Source organism: Cebidichthys violaceus, unplaced genomic scaffold, assembly GCF_023349555.1.
Source record: "Cebidichthys violaceus isolate CVI_PGR_0920_01 unplaced genomic scaffold, fCebVio1.0.p SCAF_1, whole genome shotgun sequence".
Lineage (NCBI taxonomy): Eukaryota > Metazoa > Chordata > Actinopteri > Perciformes > Stichaeidae > Cebidichthys > Cebidichthys violaceus.
In genome coordinates, this window is record NW_027176262.1 from 18,985,770 (window position 1) to 19,004,174 (window position 18,405).

At 43.3% G+C, this 18,405-nt stretch overlaps 2 protein-coding genes and 1 non-coding gene across 3 annotated transcripts; 1 reads left to right on the forward strand and 2 right to left on the reverse strand.

Annotated features, from left to right (window-relative positions):
• Nucleotides 1–542: 542 nt before the first annotated feature.
• Nucleotides 543–614, reverse strand: trnap-agg (transfer RNA proline (anticodon AGG)). Its single transcript has one exon. It is a non-coding gene; the product is annotated as a tRNA-Pro (tRNA).
• Nucleotides 615–1,668: 1,054 nt separating this feature from the next.
• spred3 (sprouty related EVH1 domain containing 3) lies at nt 1,669–8,566 on the forward strand. Its single transcript, XM_068713805.1, has 6 exons — nt 1,669–1,815; nt 3,508–3,673; nt 3,841–4,009; nt 4,097–4,158; nt 4,287–4,445; nt 4,943–8,566. The coding sequence occupies exons 1-6, from the start codon at nt 1,805–1,807 to the stop codon at nt 5,948–5,950; spliced, it is 1,575 nt and encodes a 524-aa protein (XP_068569906.1). The 5' UTR covers nt 1,669–1,804; the 3' UTR covers nt 5,951–8,566.
• Nucleotides 8,567–9,335: 769 nt separating this feature from the next.
• dhx34 (DEAH (Asp-Glu-Ala-His) box polypeptide 34) lies at nt 9,336–17,821 on the reverse strand. Its single transcript, XM_068713815.1, has 16 exons — nt 16,831–17,821; nt 15,867–16,178; nt 15,353–15,607; nt 15,144–15,246; nt 14,648–14,865; nt 14,371–14,545; nt 13,920–14,113; nt 13,715–13,816; nt 13,328–13,594; nt 12,883–13,056; nt 12,643–12,748; nt 11,859–11,965; nt 10,918–11,184; nt 10,498–10,689; nt 9,762–9,906; nt 9,336–9,627 (listed from the first exon to the last, which is right to left on the reverse strand). Exons 1-16 carry the CDS (start codon nt 17,521–17,523, stop codon nt 9,485–9,487), a joined length of 3,453 nt encoding a protein of 1,150 aa, XP_068569916.1. The 5' UTR covers nt 17,524–17,821; the 3' UTR covers nt 9,336–9,484.
• Nucleotides 17,822–18,405: the final 584 nt, after the last annotated feature.

Below are 18,405 nucleotides of genomic sequence, written 5' to 3' on the forward strand. Positions count from 1 at the left end.
TCACAGATCAATCATAATGCTGTTTCCTCAATGAGCCTTTTGTAAAATAGCATCCTTAGGATATTTATTATTGATTTATTGTTGATTTCAAGCATGATTTATGTTCATTTTGTGATATTATAATGGGCAACCATGCAAAATTATAACATGATTTCATTTAGATTTGACGGTAAACGTGATGACATCCAAAAGTAGCTGTATTTAGTTAGTATTATCTTTTTAGTATATATTTACTGTTTCCGTGGATAACATGTTGCTTTATCTCAATCATTTCCCAATTTGGGATTAATAGAGTACATCAAACCAACTGTCTATCCGTAAGTTTGTACAATTGTGTTATAAAGGCTGTACGGTGCTGAAATATATTTGGCTGTTGAAGAACGGAAGGAGCCATTTTAAAAATGTAAGAAATTAACCTAAACAATATGGTTGATGGATTTGATCCAGAAAATGCTGTCTTATATTGAATATGTTGCCAGAACACCACAATGTTGCTTTAGATTTGGCGATTGTTAGTAATGGTCAAAGACACAAGCTAAAGTGGGCTCGTCCGGGATTTGAACCCGGGACCTCTCGCACCCTAAGCGAGAATCATACCCCTAGACCAACGAGCCATATAACTCTGCGATTTTGACGCAGTTTTTGACCAGAATAAACAAACTCTCCTAACAATTTGTCAAGAATTGTTTGGGCATTTACTTCTAACCCACTGCGCACCGTAATATATTATGTTGTGCGTACGCAATGTATGCTCATTGTAGCCTGTAAGATACTCTTTACTTTTACAGTGGATTCCTGTTACAAATAATGTGTGTAATTCTTACGCTAGTTTAATGTTTACTGGCAGTAAAATGGCAAGATGTGGAGCACAATCTAAAAACAACAATACAATATCCTGACAGAAATGCGATATCAGGTTCGTAGATTTGAAGTTAGGCTAAGTAAAGTCAAAGTAACATAGTGTAACTTTATACTTAGACTGGAGTTCCGCAGATGCAGTTTTATTCGAATAAGGGCAGTGATTTCATCTATGAATAAGCCCCAAACGTCGAAGATGTGTCTTTATTAGACCCAAAAGAGGTATCGCTGTCCATGGTGCTGAAACCTTTGTTGCTGACAGGACCAACGCTAGAATCCTATGGGGCACTGGTTTGTGTTATTTGTTGTACAGTTGAGAATTAAATAAGCATAGGAACACAACAATAAACCCAACTTATACTTGTTTAAAAAAACACAAATGCTAGCAAAGCTGCAATGAAGGGCAAATGGTATTTTATTTTACCTATATTTTATGTTGCTCCATAGAATTTGTTTGCCCCGTTACTCTTTTTCATTTTCAATCATTTAAAATGACATGGACAAACCCTATAGCACACCCAAAGCCACGATGCTGTCAATGATTAGTGCGGATGTGTTGGCACAGGGCAGGTAGAGTGAGAAAGAGAATAAGCGAGGGAGTGATTTGGAGCGAGAGGGAGCGAGAGAGAGAGAGAGAGAGAGAGAGAGAGAGAGAAAAGGAGGGAGGGAGGGAGAGAGGGAGAGAGAGGGAGGATGCTGCCAGCGGAAAATGGCTGCTGCAACCTCAAGCCTATCCTGATACACCGAAACGACATCAAGGTGGAGAGAGAGAGCGAGAGGAAGAGAGAGAGGAAGAGAGAGAAAGATTAGGAAAATGAGAGCAGATAGAGAGAGAATGTGAGTGAGCCTGTGAGTGTTTCCTGAAAGGAGGATAAAAAGAGAGAGAGAGAGAGAGAGAGAGGAGACCCTGGGGTGGGCTGCTGCAAGCGGCGGGCAACACCGAGCCATGGAGGGCGAGTAAGTCCTTACATTTTCATTTTTAACATTGCACATATATATTCAGCCATCCGCCAAAACGGATAGAAAGAACGCCACCGCCATCAATGTTACACCAATCCAGCATCATGCACTATTCTCACAATCGGTGCTCTTCAATTTAGCAGGCTGCCGAGAATAAAAACACCATTACGTAGTCTTGAATCAACAGCATACACCCCATTTCCGATATATCCATGCCAATATGTGATAAATGTTAAGCCACCTACATGTGGACCTGTGCTTTTAGACGACTGGCACAAAAACCTACACGCAAGAAAAGAAATTACAATAACAACATATTACACAAACAACAGAAGCTATGCAACAATTCAGAACTAAATGCGTGGTCAGCGATTGGTTAAAACAGTCACGAAATAAGTCAATGTATAAAATGTATGGGGAAAAAAAGCGAAATATGGCGAGTTTGGGGCCAGCATCGCGTCATTCAAGACATGGCTACAGTCAAACGAGGGAGGGATGGAGGCGTTGTGATTTTTATCAACGTGTCTCGGGGTTTCATTATGATTTTTTAAAGCCAAACTTTATGAATGAAATGTGATTTTTTTCTCTCTCGCTCGCTCTCCCTCATCCTCACCCCTCCTCTCCTCCTTCCCTTTTCTAATCGGCCCCCTCCCCCCATCTCCCGTTTCCATCCTCTCACCCACTCGTTCCCTTTTTCCTTCCCTTTTTCACACGCGATTGCATTGTATTTAGGCCTTATACACATTCCGGCGAAACAACTAACGCACAGCGCGATGTCGAAGCCAGTCTTGCGCTACCCCATTCATAAAAACATATAACATAATATCGGGGTGTGTTAATGAGTGCGTGCAGCAGGGGCGGAATGGAGAAAAGCAGCGCCTGGGAAAAATAATTGCAACACTTAAAATTCAGTGTGATTTGAAAATAACAAAAAGACGCGTCTGTGCCTGCATTACATGCACATGTCGAACTGCGGTGCTGAATTATTCAGCCGATTGGCGAGGGCAGAGCTTCTTTTTGCAAGAATGCCGGGGCCTCTGATGGCGAATGGGTGCGTTCATTGATACATCTATCTGGGAAACACTCATTCTTCCTCCCTCCTCCCATTTGGCCGTATCTATCCTCCTCAACGCTGGCTTTCTTTCTATCCATTTGCTCAATATACTTCCTTTATTCTCAGTGCATATAGCCCACAGTCAGTCCCAGGTTTAATTGTCAGAATTATGCTCCTTAACTTAATTATGCATAAATAACGCCAAACCACAGTGTCCAAATATTTCTTGATTTTACATATTTGTTTACCATCACCGCATGCTAATTACAGGGTATTTACCTCAATCACGTGATCATAGATTGGTAAATACTGCCCTGACTATAGGGCTACTCTATGATAGGCCTTTGAGCTGTCACATGTTGCAACGCCAATACTCATAGGCCAAACTGTCAATTCTGTCTTCTTTGTGTGAATTTCATCATGCTATCTGAGAGCTGAAACAGTTGCTTCACACTGTAATTAATACTGCATTTTTGTATTGTGCAAGCTGATCACTTTTCTCAACTGAATGAATGAATGTGCGTATCGGTGCATGCATGTTTGCGTGTATTTGTGTGTGTTTGACAGTGCAGCCTATATCATTGCGTTGTTTAATCAGCCTGGGCCTCTGCTCACTCTCTTGGCTTCCCTGGCAGTGTGCGTGTTCGTGCAGTGGTGATGACACGTGATGACTCCAGTGGCGGTTGGGTGCCCCTTGGAGGTGGCGGCCTCAGTCATGTGGTGATATGTAAAGGGCGGAGTCATGACGGCAGGGGGCGGAGAGAATACATCATACGTGGAGAACGGCTGCGAGATCGAGCAGTGAGTGTGTGCGTGTGTGTTATGGCTGTCTTTGGTGCCACATTGCTCCTCAATGCCACCTAAAGACTGTAGATTCATGCTATGTGGGGCCATGATTTGAGGAAACGCTACGTCCTGGTTGGTGAACTAACTTCTCTTGTTGCTGCGATTGCCATTTGTGTCTCTAGCCGGTGTTGGAGTGTGCAGTGCAAAGGGGGCTAGTGTACAATAAGGTGAACCCCATCTTCCATCACTGGCGAGTAGAAGATCGAAAGTTTGGCCTTATGTTCCAGAGCCCTGCCGATGCCATCTCCTTTGAGAAAAGGCTGCAGCTCGTCATAGACAAGCTCGACAGAGGTAGAGATACACAAGTCACATATAAGAACTTTCTCCAGTTAGGTTCGAATTGGCAAAGCCTAAATCCTCTCTATTAATGTTATCAAGGCTCTGACTCGCCCTCGTCCTCCACACCAGAAGAGGCCGACACTGAGGATGATGGACAAGCTGTGAGTATCTGAGCAGTTTGTCGGTTGAGCATTTATTCTCTAGAAAGGGCTCATTTGCTCTGCCACTTGGCCCCCCATGCCGTTATTGGTGTTTTTTGACTTGTGGGATGACGTGTAGCCTCTGCCAGTCTCATACAGGAAGTGAGTCGTCATCCAACAGCAGAAAGGAGATGCTTCCCAAACCCATCACCATAGTGACAAGCGAGTCGTCGTCTACCTGCTTCGTACGGTCGGAAGAATTTAGTTTTGGATCCAGCCATGCTGTCACAACTCAGACACCTGCTCAGGTAACACCTGCCGCTCCGAGTCTATTATTGGTTCTTCATTGTGATAATAAGATGATCAAAGGAACAGACACATGTTACATTTTTCAGTTAATCTGTCACGTTACATGTTCCTGTTACACTTGTGAGCTCCATTGATGATTACTAAGAATAGTTCTTAAAGATGTGGTAACCTCCTTGGGTCTTTGGGGTTCCCTTGGAAAATCAGCGATATTTGAAATTTAGACATTTAGAGCAATAAAAAAGAGATGGGAGGTTGATTATTTCCACCCCTCTGTCTCCACCCTAAGTCCACAACTAGACTTTTATTTATTCTACATGAAGTAATGTTCAAATTGAAACAACCCACTGCCATCTCATAGAATAAAATCCTATCTAAATTGTGGTTCTCGATCATTTGAGCTTCTATTCGTGCTGTGCTAGAGACAAAACCTTCTGTAACTGCTGCCACGGTACACACTGTTCCTGACTCACTCTGTAATTCTATACCCTCTCCACAGATCCACACTAGGCCGGGACAGCACCAGCTCTCACAAATGACGGCTGTGTTGAATCCGCCAACACCCCCACCCCCGCCTCCTGCTCCACCTACCCCTCCTGTGGGTCAACCAGCCTCATCTCATCTGTCCCCCCTCTCACCCACTATTTCTCTGCTGGAGGAAGGGGACCTACGCATTGTGGATCCTTGCAAAGACCTGTGGGGTTCTCGAGGTTATGAGGACTACCGACGGGCAGGGGCCACTAGGACTATGGTTGGGGGGCTGACCGGGGGTGTGGTTGTCAGTGGTGGAGGGAGCCTGCAGGACAAGTCAGAGCTGTGCGTGGTTCGCTTTGAGAAAGACCTGGCAGGAGTGGGGACGGCAGGCTGTGACGTGACGGTGAGCCTGGACAGTAAAGCTTCCCAGCGGCTGTCCTCGTCATCGCCCACCTGTATGTCCATGCCCAACGCTGTGTCAGGCTCGTCCTCAGCTGCCGGCTCACCCCAAGAGACATGCAAAGGATCACCCTCTCCCTGCTGCATCCACACCTCACTGGCCACGCCCCGGTCGCGGACTCGTAAGAGAGGAGGAGGGGCCAGCAGCGGTGGGAGCGACCCGGGGGTAGTCTCCCCCGACGACGACAGCCCGTGTCCTCAGGCCTCATCGTCATGTTCATCACGCTGTGTGTACTGCCGCTCTGTTTTCAGCGTTTCGGAGAACGGGCGGGGCCGCTGCAGAGATGCCCCAGACCCGGCCCTGCACTGTCTGCGCCAGTGGACCTGTGTGTGGTGCGCAGAGAGTCTGCTCTACCACTGCATGTCGGACTCTGAGGGAGAGTTCTGGGAGCCCTGCTCGTGTGATGACTCGTTGGGGGGCCACCCGCACCCCCTATGCTGTGCCCGCTGGTTGGCCCTCCTGGCCCTGTCGCTCTTCGTGCCCTGCATGTGCTGCTACCTGCCTTTGCGCGCCTGCCTGCGGTGTGGGGAGAGGTGTGGCTGCTGTGGGGGAAAGCACAAGGCGGTCCGATGAGGCCAGGCTAGGGGGTGGGAGTGGTTCCCTGGACCAAGGAGGTCTAGGTGTTGGGGAGAGTATCTGTCGGGACGCAGGAGGTGGAGCTTAGCAGGTGGAACACTGCTCTCAGTAGACCCAGACCTCCGATGTGGCCCTCCAAAGCCCCACAGCCTTCCACTGCATTCCGCTCGTTCTCTTTTCAACCTGGGGCCTTCCTCACTGGTCCTTGCCTGTTGATGGTGCACTCAGACCAGGCTCTGTGGGAGTCATCTGGAGCCTTCATAGTGGATTTACTGAGGGTTGGCTGATCTAGAATTAGCGGTCATAGACTTTATTACAGTAAGAGAGTGGCAGAGGCAACGATGATGTGTACACTGTTTCAAATGTCTGGTTTTTTTTTATTTAGAAAGAAAAAAACTAAAAACTAAAGATGTTTATATATATGATTGTTATAATTTCAATTGGTATATTTTATTAAATGTAAAACATATTGACAGAATCCCCCAATGGCACACACTATCACGTATTACAAACAAGAGATCTTGGGGAAGTTATTTGTTTCATGTTGGCCTGTTTATCAGTCAGATGAACAGATGTCACCCTTTACCTCTAATTTTACCTCAGATGTTACTCGACCCTGGTTCAGAAATGAAAAGAAGGAAGGGGAGAGAGGTTTGGAGAGCGTGAGCATGAGTGAGTGCAGTCTTCAAGACAGTACGATCATCTGAAACTACTCGTGTTGTTTTTTCGGTTAAAGTAGTAGACCACAGTGGAAGGAAGGTTATCAAATGCAAAGGGACAATTAATGTTAAGGGAAGTTGCAATGACAACCACAAAGACTTAAAAGTCATAATGTGATTCATTATGGTCCTTTGTAACCAAACACAAGGTTATTTTGTTTTCTAAAAAAAAAAGAAAAGAAAATTAAGAATGTGTGTCGAACATTAAACACCCTCACTTTACGCATTGTTTTTTCCATCTTTCCATGTATTTTCAATATTAATAATAGAAAACATCCCATCTCACCACTGTACTTGTTGAATCAGTCAAGGTGCTTACAACTGAGGCCTCTGAGCGAGTCTATTCTACCTAATGTACACAAAGACCAGTACAGTCCCAACCCCAAAGAAAAACAAAACAGGACCCCATGCTTACCAATCTGCAGATGTGTTTAGGCCTTTGGATGAGACGCCACCAAAAAAAAGATGAAGTGCAATGAACAATGTATTGAAAGAGTATTTTTGTACCAGTCGCTCAAGTTAGGAATCGAAAAAAGTGTTGGAACTGAATACTGTAGTGTGTTACTGTGTTCGATATCAAGCAGAAATGATAAATAGGAACACAAACTTGTCTTTGAGCAGCAGCAGCATGCAGCTCACATGTGTGACATTTACACGTGCGTGCTGTAGTATGTTGACCCCGAGATGAGAAAAGAGACACATTAACTTGAAAAAGGTGAATGGCGGTAGGTTTTTGTTTGGGCACAGTGGCACATGTGTTTGCTGAATGTTGCTTGAAGTATGAAGTCAAAAAGCTGCTATTTTAAGTCCTGTCCTAACCCTATTCAAAGTTTCCCGCTGCCTCTTAGCAATCGATGAGGTGGTGTGGTAAAGTCAAACAGACCTTGAAGTTCTTACTCCACTCAAGGTGCTGAGGAAGCTAAATAGTGTGTGAGGAAGGTTTTTGTAAGTTTATAACTGGGCTTAAAGATAAATTCACCCCATTTAAAAAAATAAATGGTGATGTACCTTGCATTTCTGTGTCTATTTTGCTGATTGGTGGTATATTTTTCTACTCTAAGTAAATAACTGACCATGGGTGGATTTAAAGCAGCTAAATCACAGCTCCAACTGATTTTGTCCACACAATGTTTTTCAGAAATCTTAATATGTCAATGAATCTAAGAGCACAGGCTTTTTGTATAGCCTCCCCACACCAATGTTTAACAATCATTGAAGGTAAATATATATTCTAGAAGAGGGAGAGACACCAGATGCTCTACAAAAAATAGCCTCTTGACCAAAATGCAATGCATACATAAGATTCATAAAATCACAATTTTTGTGAAAAACGGAGGCTCTAATATCAAATACTGAATGCAAAATGCTTACACCTGGTTTTCTTTGAGTAGTTGAAAGATTTCCTAAAAAAAAAAAATAACTCATGAAATGCACTGAACATCACAGATTGATGATATCCCAAGAGTGTAGAGAATCTGTTGGGGGATTACTCTAAATCCTTTCAAATTTAATTTGAGAATACTTACAGTACGCTCAGTATAAGGAAGTCACCTGGTAATCTTTGAATTATGGCAGAATGAACCTTTCAGAAGCTTCACCAGATTATTTACATTTTAGGTTTAGCCAAGAACTTTTTTTATCCAAAGTGACTTAACGTGAGTGAACAGGCAGTAAGTAGGGTTCAGAGTCAGGACACACAACTGCTGATGAACACGACCCTTGACCTCTCGGTTATGGGACAGTCATCTTCACTTCGAGGCCAGCCTGCCAACATTGTCCACTTAAAAAAAAACAAAAGACATGCTGTCACAATGGCAGGAAACACACACTCAGTCACCAGACTGCCATTCCCTGATCCTAAATTAACCCCCCCCCCCCCCCCCCCACACACACACACACACACACACACACACACACACACACACACACAATCCCCACAAATCTGCAATGCATAGACCTGCACACAGACACACACGTTCACTCGATGGTGCAGATATACAGAACTAGTAAAGCCATTGCACACAGTTTGCTACTTCTGGTTCAGAAATGGTGTTAGGGTACAGTACTGACAGTCATGCGGTCACAATTGCAGGCCCCATTCTTACATCTTAATAAATGTGCCTTTTGATTTGAGTAATCAATAACTTATGATTTTTAAGTAACTCTGTGTTAAGTACTATTTACTTTTTGGGTTATTGATTTCTGCCAATGTGCATATTTTCAAATGTACGTATTTATTAGTTTCAAAGTAATTAATGAGATATTACCTGTTTATTTATTTATTGAGATATTTATTCTGATTTATTTTTTTGAGACAGGTTTTTATCTTCCGTGCTGTCTTACTTCTGACTTTGTGCCAATGTGCTGCTTTGAGGTGTTACATATCGTGGGTTTGTATCATTATTAAACCCTCACTCTATATTTTAAATCAGTGTCTTCTTCTCTCTCACATGTGCATGTCATTAACTTACTGTGCCTTTTCCCTCACAATGGATGAAAGTTGTGATCTATAATCATTCAACAATGCAAGGAATTTGAGAATAATTAGGAATTTGTTGTTTTGTTTGGGAGAGTAGATTTTACAAATGTGGATATTTCATAAAAGAATAGAACTGTGGAGAGGGCTACTGAAAGAAATACACCTAGTGACCATTATAGGAAAGTAATAGCACTTTAATAAAATTCCTCAAGTACAAATGGGAAGAAGAACGGTGACACAAATGTTACAACAACCTCATTCTATGAACTCAAATCTGTCCTTGCCAGAACAGACACATGTTGTGAGTAGCTGTTCTTTAGATGCGGAAGTCAGTTACTTGGCAGAATACATGTGCTGCCTTTTGTGTTTGAGGATCTCAGTGGAGGTGAGGGTCAGGTCTTCATCACACACGTCACAGTGATAAACTCTGGTGAGACTGGACACTGAGGAGGAGCCTGCCTTTCCACCTTCTGGCTCTGAAAACACAAACCCACAATTAGCCTTAAATTATTCATCTCTTACCAAGTGTCAAATCAGCTGGTGTATGTGTTCAAGTGATCGAACACCAACAGATACCTCAAAATGAATAGCAACATAAGGAATTGCTGACCTTCCACTGGCTGCTGCTGTTCTCCTGCTGGCCTGCAGGAGGCCTCGTGCTGCATGCGTTCCAGAGGAGTCAGCGGCATGTAGAGGTCACAGTTAGGACAGCTCCAGAAAGTGCGTAAACACTCACTGTAGAGATCCTTTGAGTCCTGCAAATTAGAAAGTGGAAAACACAAAGATCAGAGACACGTTTTGTCAGATGTGGAGATCAGTTTGTTTCAAGTTAAATGCCTTTAACAAGGAAGGCTGAATGATTTAATTACAAAATTCTATATATTACTTCAGGGAAAAGCTTAACTAGCTAGCAACTATTTTGTTAGTGGTAGATATTTTGTTGGGGAGTTAAACTCTTCGGTTTTATTTAATAGTAACCTGTATTTATTCAGGAAAAGTATGTCGCCACATGACCCTGTTTTACATTCATACATTAGCACAATACTTCACATGGAAGCTGATCTGTTCAACCTGTAGTCTGATGTCAACCAGCAGCTCTGCTGGGGCAGTTTGGTTCAGCTGTTGCGGTAATGTGGAGCCTCAAGCTGTAACATAAGTTAAGTCCAGGCTACTTCTTTTCAACATCGACCTCTACCAATACACAATTTCCCACAAAATAAACATAACGGGAATTTCATATCCAGATGTGGGACAATTTTGCTAGCAGCTGTAACATTTATTGTCCATCTCTTTCTAACTTTTAAGAGAAGGCTTGACTAGATTGCCACCGTTTCAGACAGACTTACAGCCAGACAGTTGTAGTTGAAGAAGCCGGCGACACGCAGGCCTCCTTTAATGGGGTCCGGCTTGGCCTCGACTCCTGGAAACAGCGGGTTTACATCTGGAGCTTTGGTGTCAGACAGATCAGACTGAGACCGAGGGCCGATGTACAGGTTCTGGGTCTGGAAAGCTGTGAGTCGCCGTAGGCTGTAAGTTACCTGGGAAGAAAGGTAAGAAGTATGTTATTAATAGAGTATATTAACAGAGAATGTAAAATGTGAGTCACTGAGAAATGTCAAGAAAGGAGAAATTAACAATATTGACACATACAGTAGTTCACACATAACCAGTGTTATTTGCATCAAGAATATGTGTATAGTGTACTTTTCAGGCCCGTTTCTGGGGTGCTTGATACTGTAACCACCAAGTCAGCACAGCATCACTACCTCATTGTACAGCAGGAAGCGGACCAGGCCTTCGCTCAGCTTCTCCATGACTTTGCGGGACACCCCCTGGACCGCAGGTCCCCCCATTGTGCTCTGTCCCAGCTGGGCCAACAGGAGGCGCTCCCACTCAGACCGGAGTGAAAGAGCTGTGGACAGCACCTTCAGGGCCTCCTCTGGCTCCCTCAGCTCCAGCTCCAGCCAGCCGTCCACCACCAGACGCGTACAGTCAGCGTTGCTGTCCACAGAGTTTGCTACCAGCAGCAGAGCCTAGTGAGCACACAGACATTTAATACTACTGCATGATGCATGAGTGGACCAGAGCTGGGAATATGGGAGAGATCACAATACAAGAAAACAATGCCTAAAACAATGATGGTCTGTGACACACTATGAGTTTCACATAATATAGAAATATGTAACTATGTAAGTAATTCACAATATAAATATTTGTGTCTAAATCTAATTATAAAAGTAAAATCTGGTGGTCTACTACAGGTCACTAACATGCCATGAACAGCAGCATTCCCAGTTTGGATCCGGCTCTGTAATCTTTGTTTCAAGTCATTTTCCTTTTCTCTCACTGATGTACAATAAACAGCTTGTTTGCATTTTCTGTCCATCTGTGTAATATACCCTTAACATGGAAAACATTTTTTCCCTAATAGGAATCATTCTTATACTACATTTTCTCATTATCACAGACATTTCTGAAATGAATATGTTTTAATCTGTGAAAGAGAACAAACAACTCAACTAGCCATCAACAACCTTGGTGCCGATGTATCAATAACGTTAAATTACTGGAACCAGTGAAATGATTATGGATCACATTATTTGACTACTTAAACATAATACAGAACTTTATCAGAGTTAATCCAAGACGATTCAAAAAAACCATTTAGTTGTGGTGGGAAGGGGCACATCCCACATCTGGTACTAACTTGCAGTGCAGGAACCCGCACGCAGTTGGACAAATATGGCTTGTTGGTCTCCAACAGAGTGACAAAGGCTAGCAGCTGGTGTCTGCTGCTGTCCCGCCTGTCAGGCCCTGCCGGCAGGAAGCAAAGACAAAGAGGGAGAGACAAAAGAGACATGATGAGATGTGCACAACAAGAAGAGTGGAAGGAAGAGACAAAACAAAAAGACTTCATCAGTGGATCAGGAGGCCAAGGAATAGATTTTACACAGAGCAATTTGGAGTGCATTACTTCCAATACAGTTGTTTAACTGCAAACACAGAATACCACTGCTGTTCTTCAAGTGCAGAACAAGCAGTTGGAAAAGATGTTGGATTAAATGGGCTTGAATTTTAAAGAAACATCACAAACAACCGATGTGATCTACTCTAGAATTAAAAGTAACTTCCAGAAAGAAAATGTTTTGGTTAGTAGCTGATTAATAATTAAATAATTCAGACAGTGCTTAAAATCATTCAGATATAAAGTGTGAATTGTTAGTGAGTTTAAATTAAAGTTGAATTTCATAAGTAAGGTTGATCTCCCATTGAAACTTAAAGGTGTGTTTTGTTCTTATGAACAGTAAATGTCTACAAAGTATGACTCTGTTTTATTGCTGTTCATTTTCTTTTCCCTTGGGAAAAATTGGAATTTTTTTTTTTTCGTGTTACCTTTTAACGTTGTGGCTTTCACAGCAGAGTTATGAGTTTTGAATATACCTAAAAATCTACATGTAGTACTTTTGAAAGAAGTCGTTCGAGATGTTTACCAATTTCTCTGGTGTCATCCTCAGGCACTTGTAACACCTCTGGGTCGCTGGCAAACACACCGGTTGGGTGGATCACCACTCCCTGCTTATTCTTTGTGTGAAACACCTATACGTTGTAAAATCACAAAGGAAAAGTGGACCAATACGACATTATAGAAACAACTGGTTTACTGACACACACAGACTTTTATTGTACCATCTAAACTTAGAAGCTAGGGTGGGTGCAGCAGGAGGCCTGACCTGGTCGGAGTCCTTGCGGGTGGAGTTGTGTTCATCGGGCAGTGCCAGCTGAGGGTAGAGGCCGCGGCAAAGCAGCAGCTTGAGCAAAGCCTGCTGGCGGGAGGACATGTCCTGACTGACGCTTGCCGCCTCCTGCAGCTCTGACACGTTGTGACGCAACTTGAACTTCACCTCCTGTTGCAGGCCAAACAGCACCACAGAGAGACCACTGATCAGTGTAACTGTGCCAAACTTACACAAAAACACAAACATATCCACCTCTGTAAAGATGACTATCTTAATACTATTAGTGCTGGCCTTTTAACAACTGTCATACACATTTAGTATCCAGTCAAGTATACCTCAAAATAGCACAAAGAAAAGTGGACAGAGTTTCAAGTTGAGTGTTAAATGTTGGTGTTGAGGTTTAGGGTGCTTTGTGTGTAGCAACCTTTTTCCATGTTACCTGTATGTCCAAGTTCTGTCCTGATCCCCCCTTGTCCTTCTTGCCTTTGCCGGCTCCCTCTGTGTCTGATCCTGAGGAGAACTCTCCGTCCTGGCCCTCGTCCATCCTCAGGACTTTACGTCTGCTGCTCTCCTGCTGCTCGTGTTCTCTCTTCATCTGATGCAGCTTCCTCCTCTCCTTTAACCTTTCCCTACGCTGCCCGCGGTCACCACCAGAGGGAGTGCTGCTCTCCACCAATTCCAGCAGGCCGTGGCTCCTCAACAAGTCCTGTGAACCAGAGAGGAAGCTCATTAAGGTAAAATAGTGATCACACATAAAAAAAAATTGTCAAATGTTTTTTTTTTTTTTTTTTTTTCCAATGTGTGAACTACTGTGTCAGTTGCCTACCTTGAACTGTCTGCGTAGGTTGACCATCTCGTATAGACGCTGCTCCTCCAGGCCTCTCCTCCTGCACCACTTCCTTGAGCCACCACCTCTCTCTCCCTTCACCTGTTGATGAACAGTTTTAAGTACAATAAGACCATCTTATATGATATCTGACTATTCTGTTCATGTCAAAAAGCCAATGTCAAACAATGTTTCCATTACTGACCTCCACCCAGGCATTGAAGGTGTTGAGCAGGGTAAAGGGGTCCCCGTGGTTGCTGTGCAGGGGCTGGCGTGCTGTGGCACAGTCTGGGTTGTGTTGTGAGCTTCGCAGGAAAGGCGACTGAACACTGAGGGCTGCTGCTACTGTCAACACGGGATCCACCAGGTTAAACAAAGAGCCCAGCACCAGCATCTTCCCTGAATGAACACAAACACACACACTTACCTAAATCTAGCTGCTACTGTATGTGTTGCATTTTTAAACTCCAGTACATCATGGACAAAGTTATTGATATTTTGTATACTAAATTTAAGAGAAACCAAGACTGAAATTATGCAATTTAAACTTTAATCAACTGTTTACCACCGTTTTGTGTTCTGTTGTCAGCTTCATGAAAACAATAGATGAGACAAAGAACACTAAAATACTACGAGTTTGGTGAAAGGAATCTTACCTATGACCACATCCACAGGCAGTTGTGCCAGCAAACTACCAATAGAGGTCAGTTCAGCGCGATTGTCCAGCGCTCCCTGCTCTTTCAGATAAGTAACTGCAGTCTGGATACTAGCAGCTGGAGGTGGATCGATGAAGATAAAAGAAAGTGGATCTCCAAGACACATGCTCTTCATCTGCAGAAACAAGACGGCATGAATAAAGCTAAAAATGTAACTATGGAAATTGAAGAATTAAAAACAAGAATTTCCATCCTGCTTTCTATGGGGTATCGTTACCTGAAGAATGAGGGAGTCCAGAGCCACTCTGTGGATTTCAGGCACCGGATAAGGTGCGAAGGCATCGTAATCGGACTCAGCATACAGGCGGTAACACACTCCTGGACCTGTGCGACCGGCTCGACCTTTCCTCTGCTCAGAGCTGGCTCGGCTGATCCAGAACTCCTGCAGACGTTGCATCTTGGCCTTAGGATCAAAGCTCATCTCCTTTACCTTCCCTGTAAAAGAATGAATGACAAAACAATCCATTTGTGTGGGTGTTATTCTACTTCTGTGCCGTGTATTGTTTTCCCCCTTCTTTACTATTTAAATTTCTTTAAAGTTAGAAACCATTTTCCCCCCAAAATTCAGCATGACAGATTTGGTATCTTTTACATTTTTGGGATCTTTTGGGACAAATATTGGCTGCACAAAATTAGGTTTGTTAAGATGGACCCATTGGTAGTGCCAGTTAATTAAAAAAAAAAAGTTTTTCCCCCAATTACTACTGCCTTACCTGAGTCTACGACAAAGCGTACTCCATCTATTGTAACTGAAGTCTCAGCAATATTTGTAGAGATGATGCACTTTCTCACTGCAGGAGGAGAAATGTCAAACACCTGAAGAATAACACGATGGCAGAGAATTAGAACTGGTAAAACATATCCAACATATCAGATTTCAAACATTGTATGTCCACTCCAATCCAAACAAAGATGACTGTGCCTTATCCTGCTGGGCCAGTGAGAGCGTGCTGTGCAGCGGCAAGACAATCCAGCGACGTGTGTGCGTGGCATAAACCTGACAGGCCTCCTGGATGGTGGAGATCTCCGCCACACCACTGAGGAAGAGCAGCAGGTCGCCACGCTCCTCTGGAGGGTAGCGCTGATCGATGCCCTGCAGGATGCGCAGGTAGGGTCTGGGATCCAGTTTCTCTGAGCGCGAGGGCTGCTCCTCAGTCGGAATGGGCTGGTATATCACCTTAGTAAAGGAAACATGAAATATGAAACCCTGAAAACATTGAAATGTTCATTTTGGAACATCATTACCAAATTGAATGCTTAGACTACCAAGAATATATTAAAACAAACATAATGAATATTTTCAACCCCTGTTTTTGTCATTGAGTCCATTGCTTAGTGCATTGGTCTTTGAGCATGCCTACATCAAGGCCCAGAACACTAATATCTTCAAGTGAGATTCATATTTACATCTGTGATGGCCGCTGTCCTCTGCTTACCTGTATAGGGAACAGCCTGCCTGGTACCTGCAGCACAGGAGCACCACCGAAGTAGTCAGAGAAAAGTTTGATGTTGATGGTCGCTGACATGAGGATGAGATGCAGGTCTGGGTGGTCAGACAGCAGGGAGCGCAGGACCCCAAGAAGGAAGTCACAGTGGAGGTGCCTCTCGTGGACCTCGTCCACGATCAACACCTGGTACTGAGACAGCGTCCTGTCCTGCTGGATCTGTCGGAGCAGCAGCCCCTCAGTCAGGAACAGCAGTTTGGTGGCCGGGGTCCGGGTGGTCTCAAAGCGTATCTGGTACCCCACCTGTAAAACATGACTGCCTTTTGTGAGCTTAGCACTTTATGCGTTTACTGTCGAGTTCTGCAAACAAATTAAGAGACTATATTTGACTAAAACTGCAAATGACAATTTTTGTATTACTTTATACGCATGCTATCTATTTGATTTTCTGGTTGTAGCCCTTACATTTATGGAGTCACAGGAATATATTCAAATTTCTCTTGGTCTTTAAGATGTTGTAAAAGTACTCGCATTACTCAGTACTTAGAGTGGCCCCTTTCAGAATCAGATATATTATATTATTGGATTATGAGTGGTGATGCATTAATGTAATATACTGCTGGGTAGCTTGTGAATACCCCGGGATCAATAAAGTCATCTTAATCTATAATAATACATTTGTTAATTATATTTTGTATTATTGATCTGCATCTTGAAAGTAACCAGTAAATGTCCAGGTAAACTACAATATTTAGGACAATATTTCCCTCTGAGTTATAGTGGAGTAGAATTTTGAAGTAGCAGAAAAATGTAAGTACTCAAGTAAAATACAAGTACTTCAAATTAGTACTTAAGTACATCACTTGAGTAAACGTACTTAGTTACTTTGAATCTACAGACTAGCTGGAGCTTCAACAAAAAGGTAAGAACCTTCACTTGACCGTCCATGACAAACCTTTGAGCCGTACTGATTGAGACTCTCAAAGCTGACCCTCTTCGCGAGGGATATACAGGCGATGCGTCGAGGCTGAGTGCACGCGATGTGATTGAAGCCAGCTGAGAGAAGATACTGAGGTACTTGGGTGGATTTCCCGCAGCCCGTGTCCCCCGCCACCACAACCACAGGGTGAAGTCGCACCAGCTCCACTATCCTGTCCCGGTACTGGAAGATGGGCAGGTTCTTCTGCTCCCTGCGAAGCTTGGCCAGCTTTCCAAAACTCTGTCTCTGGCTGAAGTCCAGGAAATGCAGGAGAGCCAGGCGGCAGTCTGAGATCTCCTCACTGCCTGGACCCGAGGATCTCTGCCTGCCTCTGTGCTCTGACTTCCCAAGGCGCTCCTCGACATCCCTGGTGCACACAGATACATTGATGCGGTAACGAGCGTCATACTCTTTCGGAAGGCTAAGGTCTACCTTTCCCGTGCCAGTCTTCCTCCCGTCTTCTCTGTCCCCTTTTGCTCCTGACCCAGACACGTCCCTCTTTGTTTTAAACCTTTGGAAGCGGTCAAAAAAAGACCAGAACTCTTTGTGCTCCGGGCTTCCAGCCTGGATGTAGTCATGTCGGCGGAAAAAGACCTCGTCCAGCTGGGCTCGGCACTGCGGGCTGTCCCAGTCCCAACTCCGGCTGTTTCTCCTTCGGTCTGAGTCCATATTTATTGTAAAATATGTTACTCGCTTTCACCACGGAGTTTTTCCACAACAAATAAATTAAATCAACATATCTACGGCTTTGCCAACACGTAGCAGTTAAATAAGCTGCCCCGTCTAAATTGGATTTCTATAACTATCGATTTCAAACCATTTTTAATGTTTTGAATCCATGTGTCTGAAACAGACAAAGCACGAGTCCTTAACATTGTTTTGAACCTCTACATCTATGATTACTGGACAATAATATGTTAAGACTGAAAGAAAAGAAACACCGATGAATACAAATAATGATAGAAACTGCTGCGAAAACCAGGGGAACAATAATACGGTGGGACCGTTTCCGCTCCGTTGTTAAATATGTTCCGGTTAAGGTTAGATTCAATTATTTTTGTTCCGGAGTTGAGTCAAATATGAATACAAATGTCATTTTTTGTAATCAGAAACATAATCCATTTAATAAAAAATGTAACATAATCCAATCCTTTTGGACCATTCAAAATCAAACATTGAACTGTCTTGTTTAACCGATTTTAAACTCGAGTTTAAACTCCAAAACAATAGTGGTGCTACATGTCACTATGAGTGAAACAACTATAAATACAATATAACAAATTATAGTTCTGAAAAAACATCCTGCTGAAACAGACACACATGGTCTACTTCATAAACATATGGCACAGTGAACAAAACAATTAAAATATGAATTCAGTTTAAGTAAGGCACAATGCAATGCAAATAGGTTGGATGTTAAGTAAAGTGATCAAAAATCATAGATGAAATTCAGATCATGAAAAAATAAATGCAAAGAATTGGAGGTTATATATTAGAAATATTTTATTTAAAAACATCTGCTATAAAAACACATTTACACAGATTCAAGAC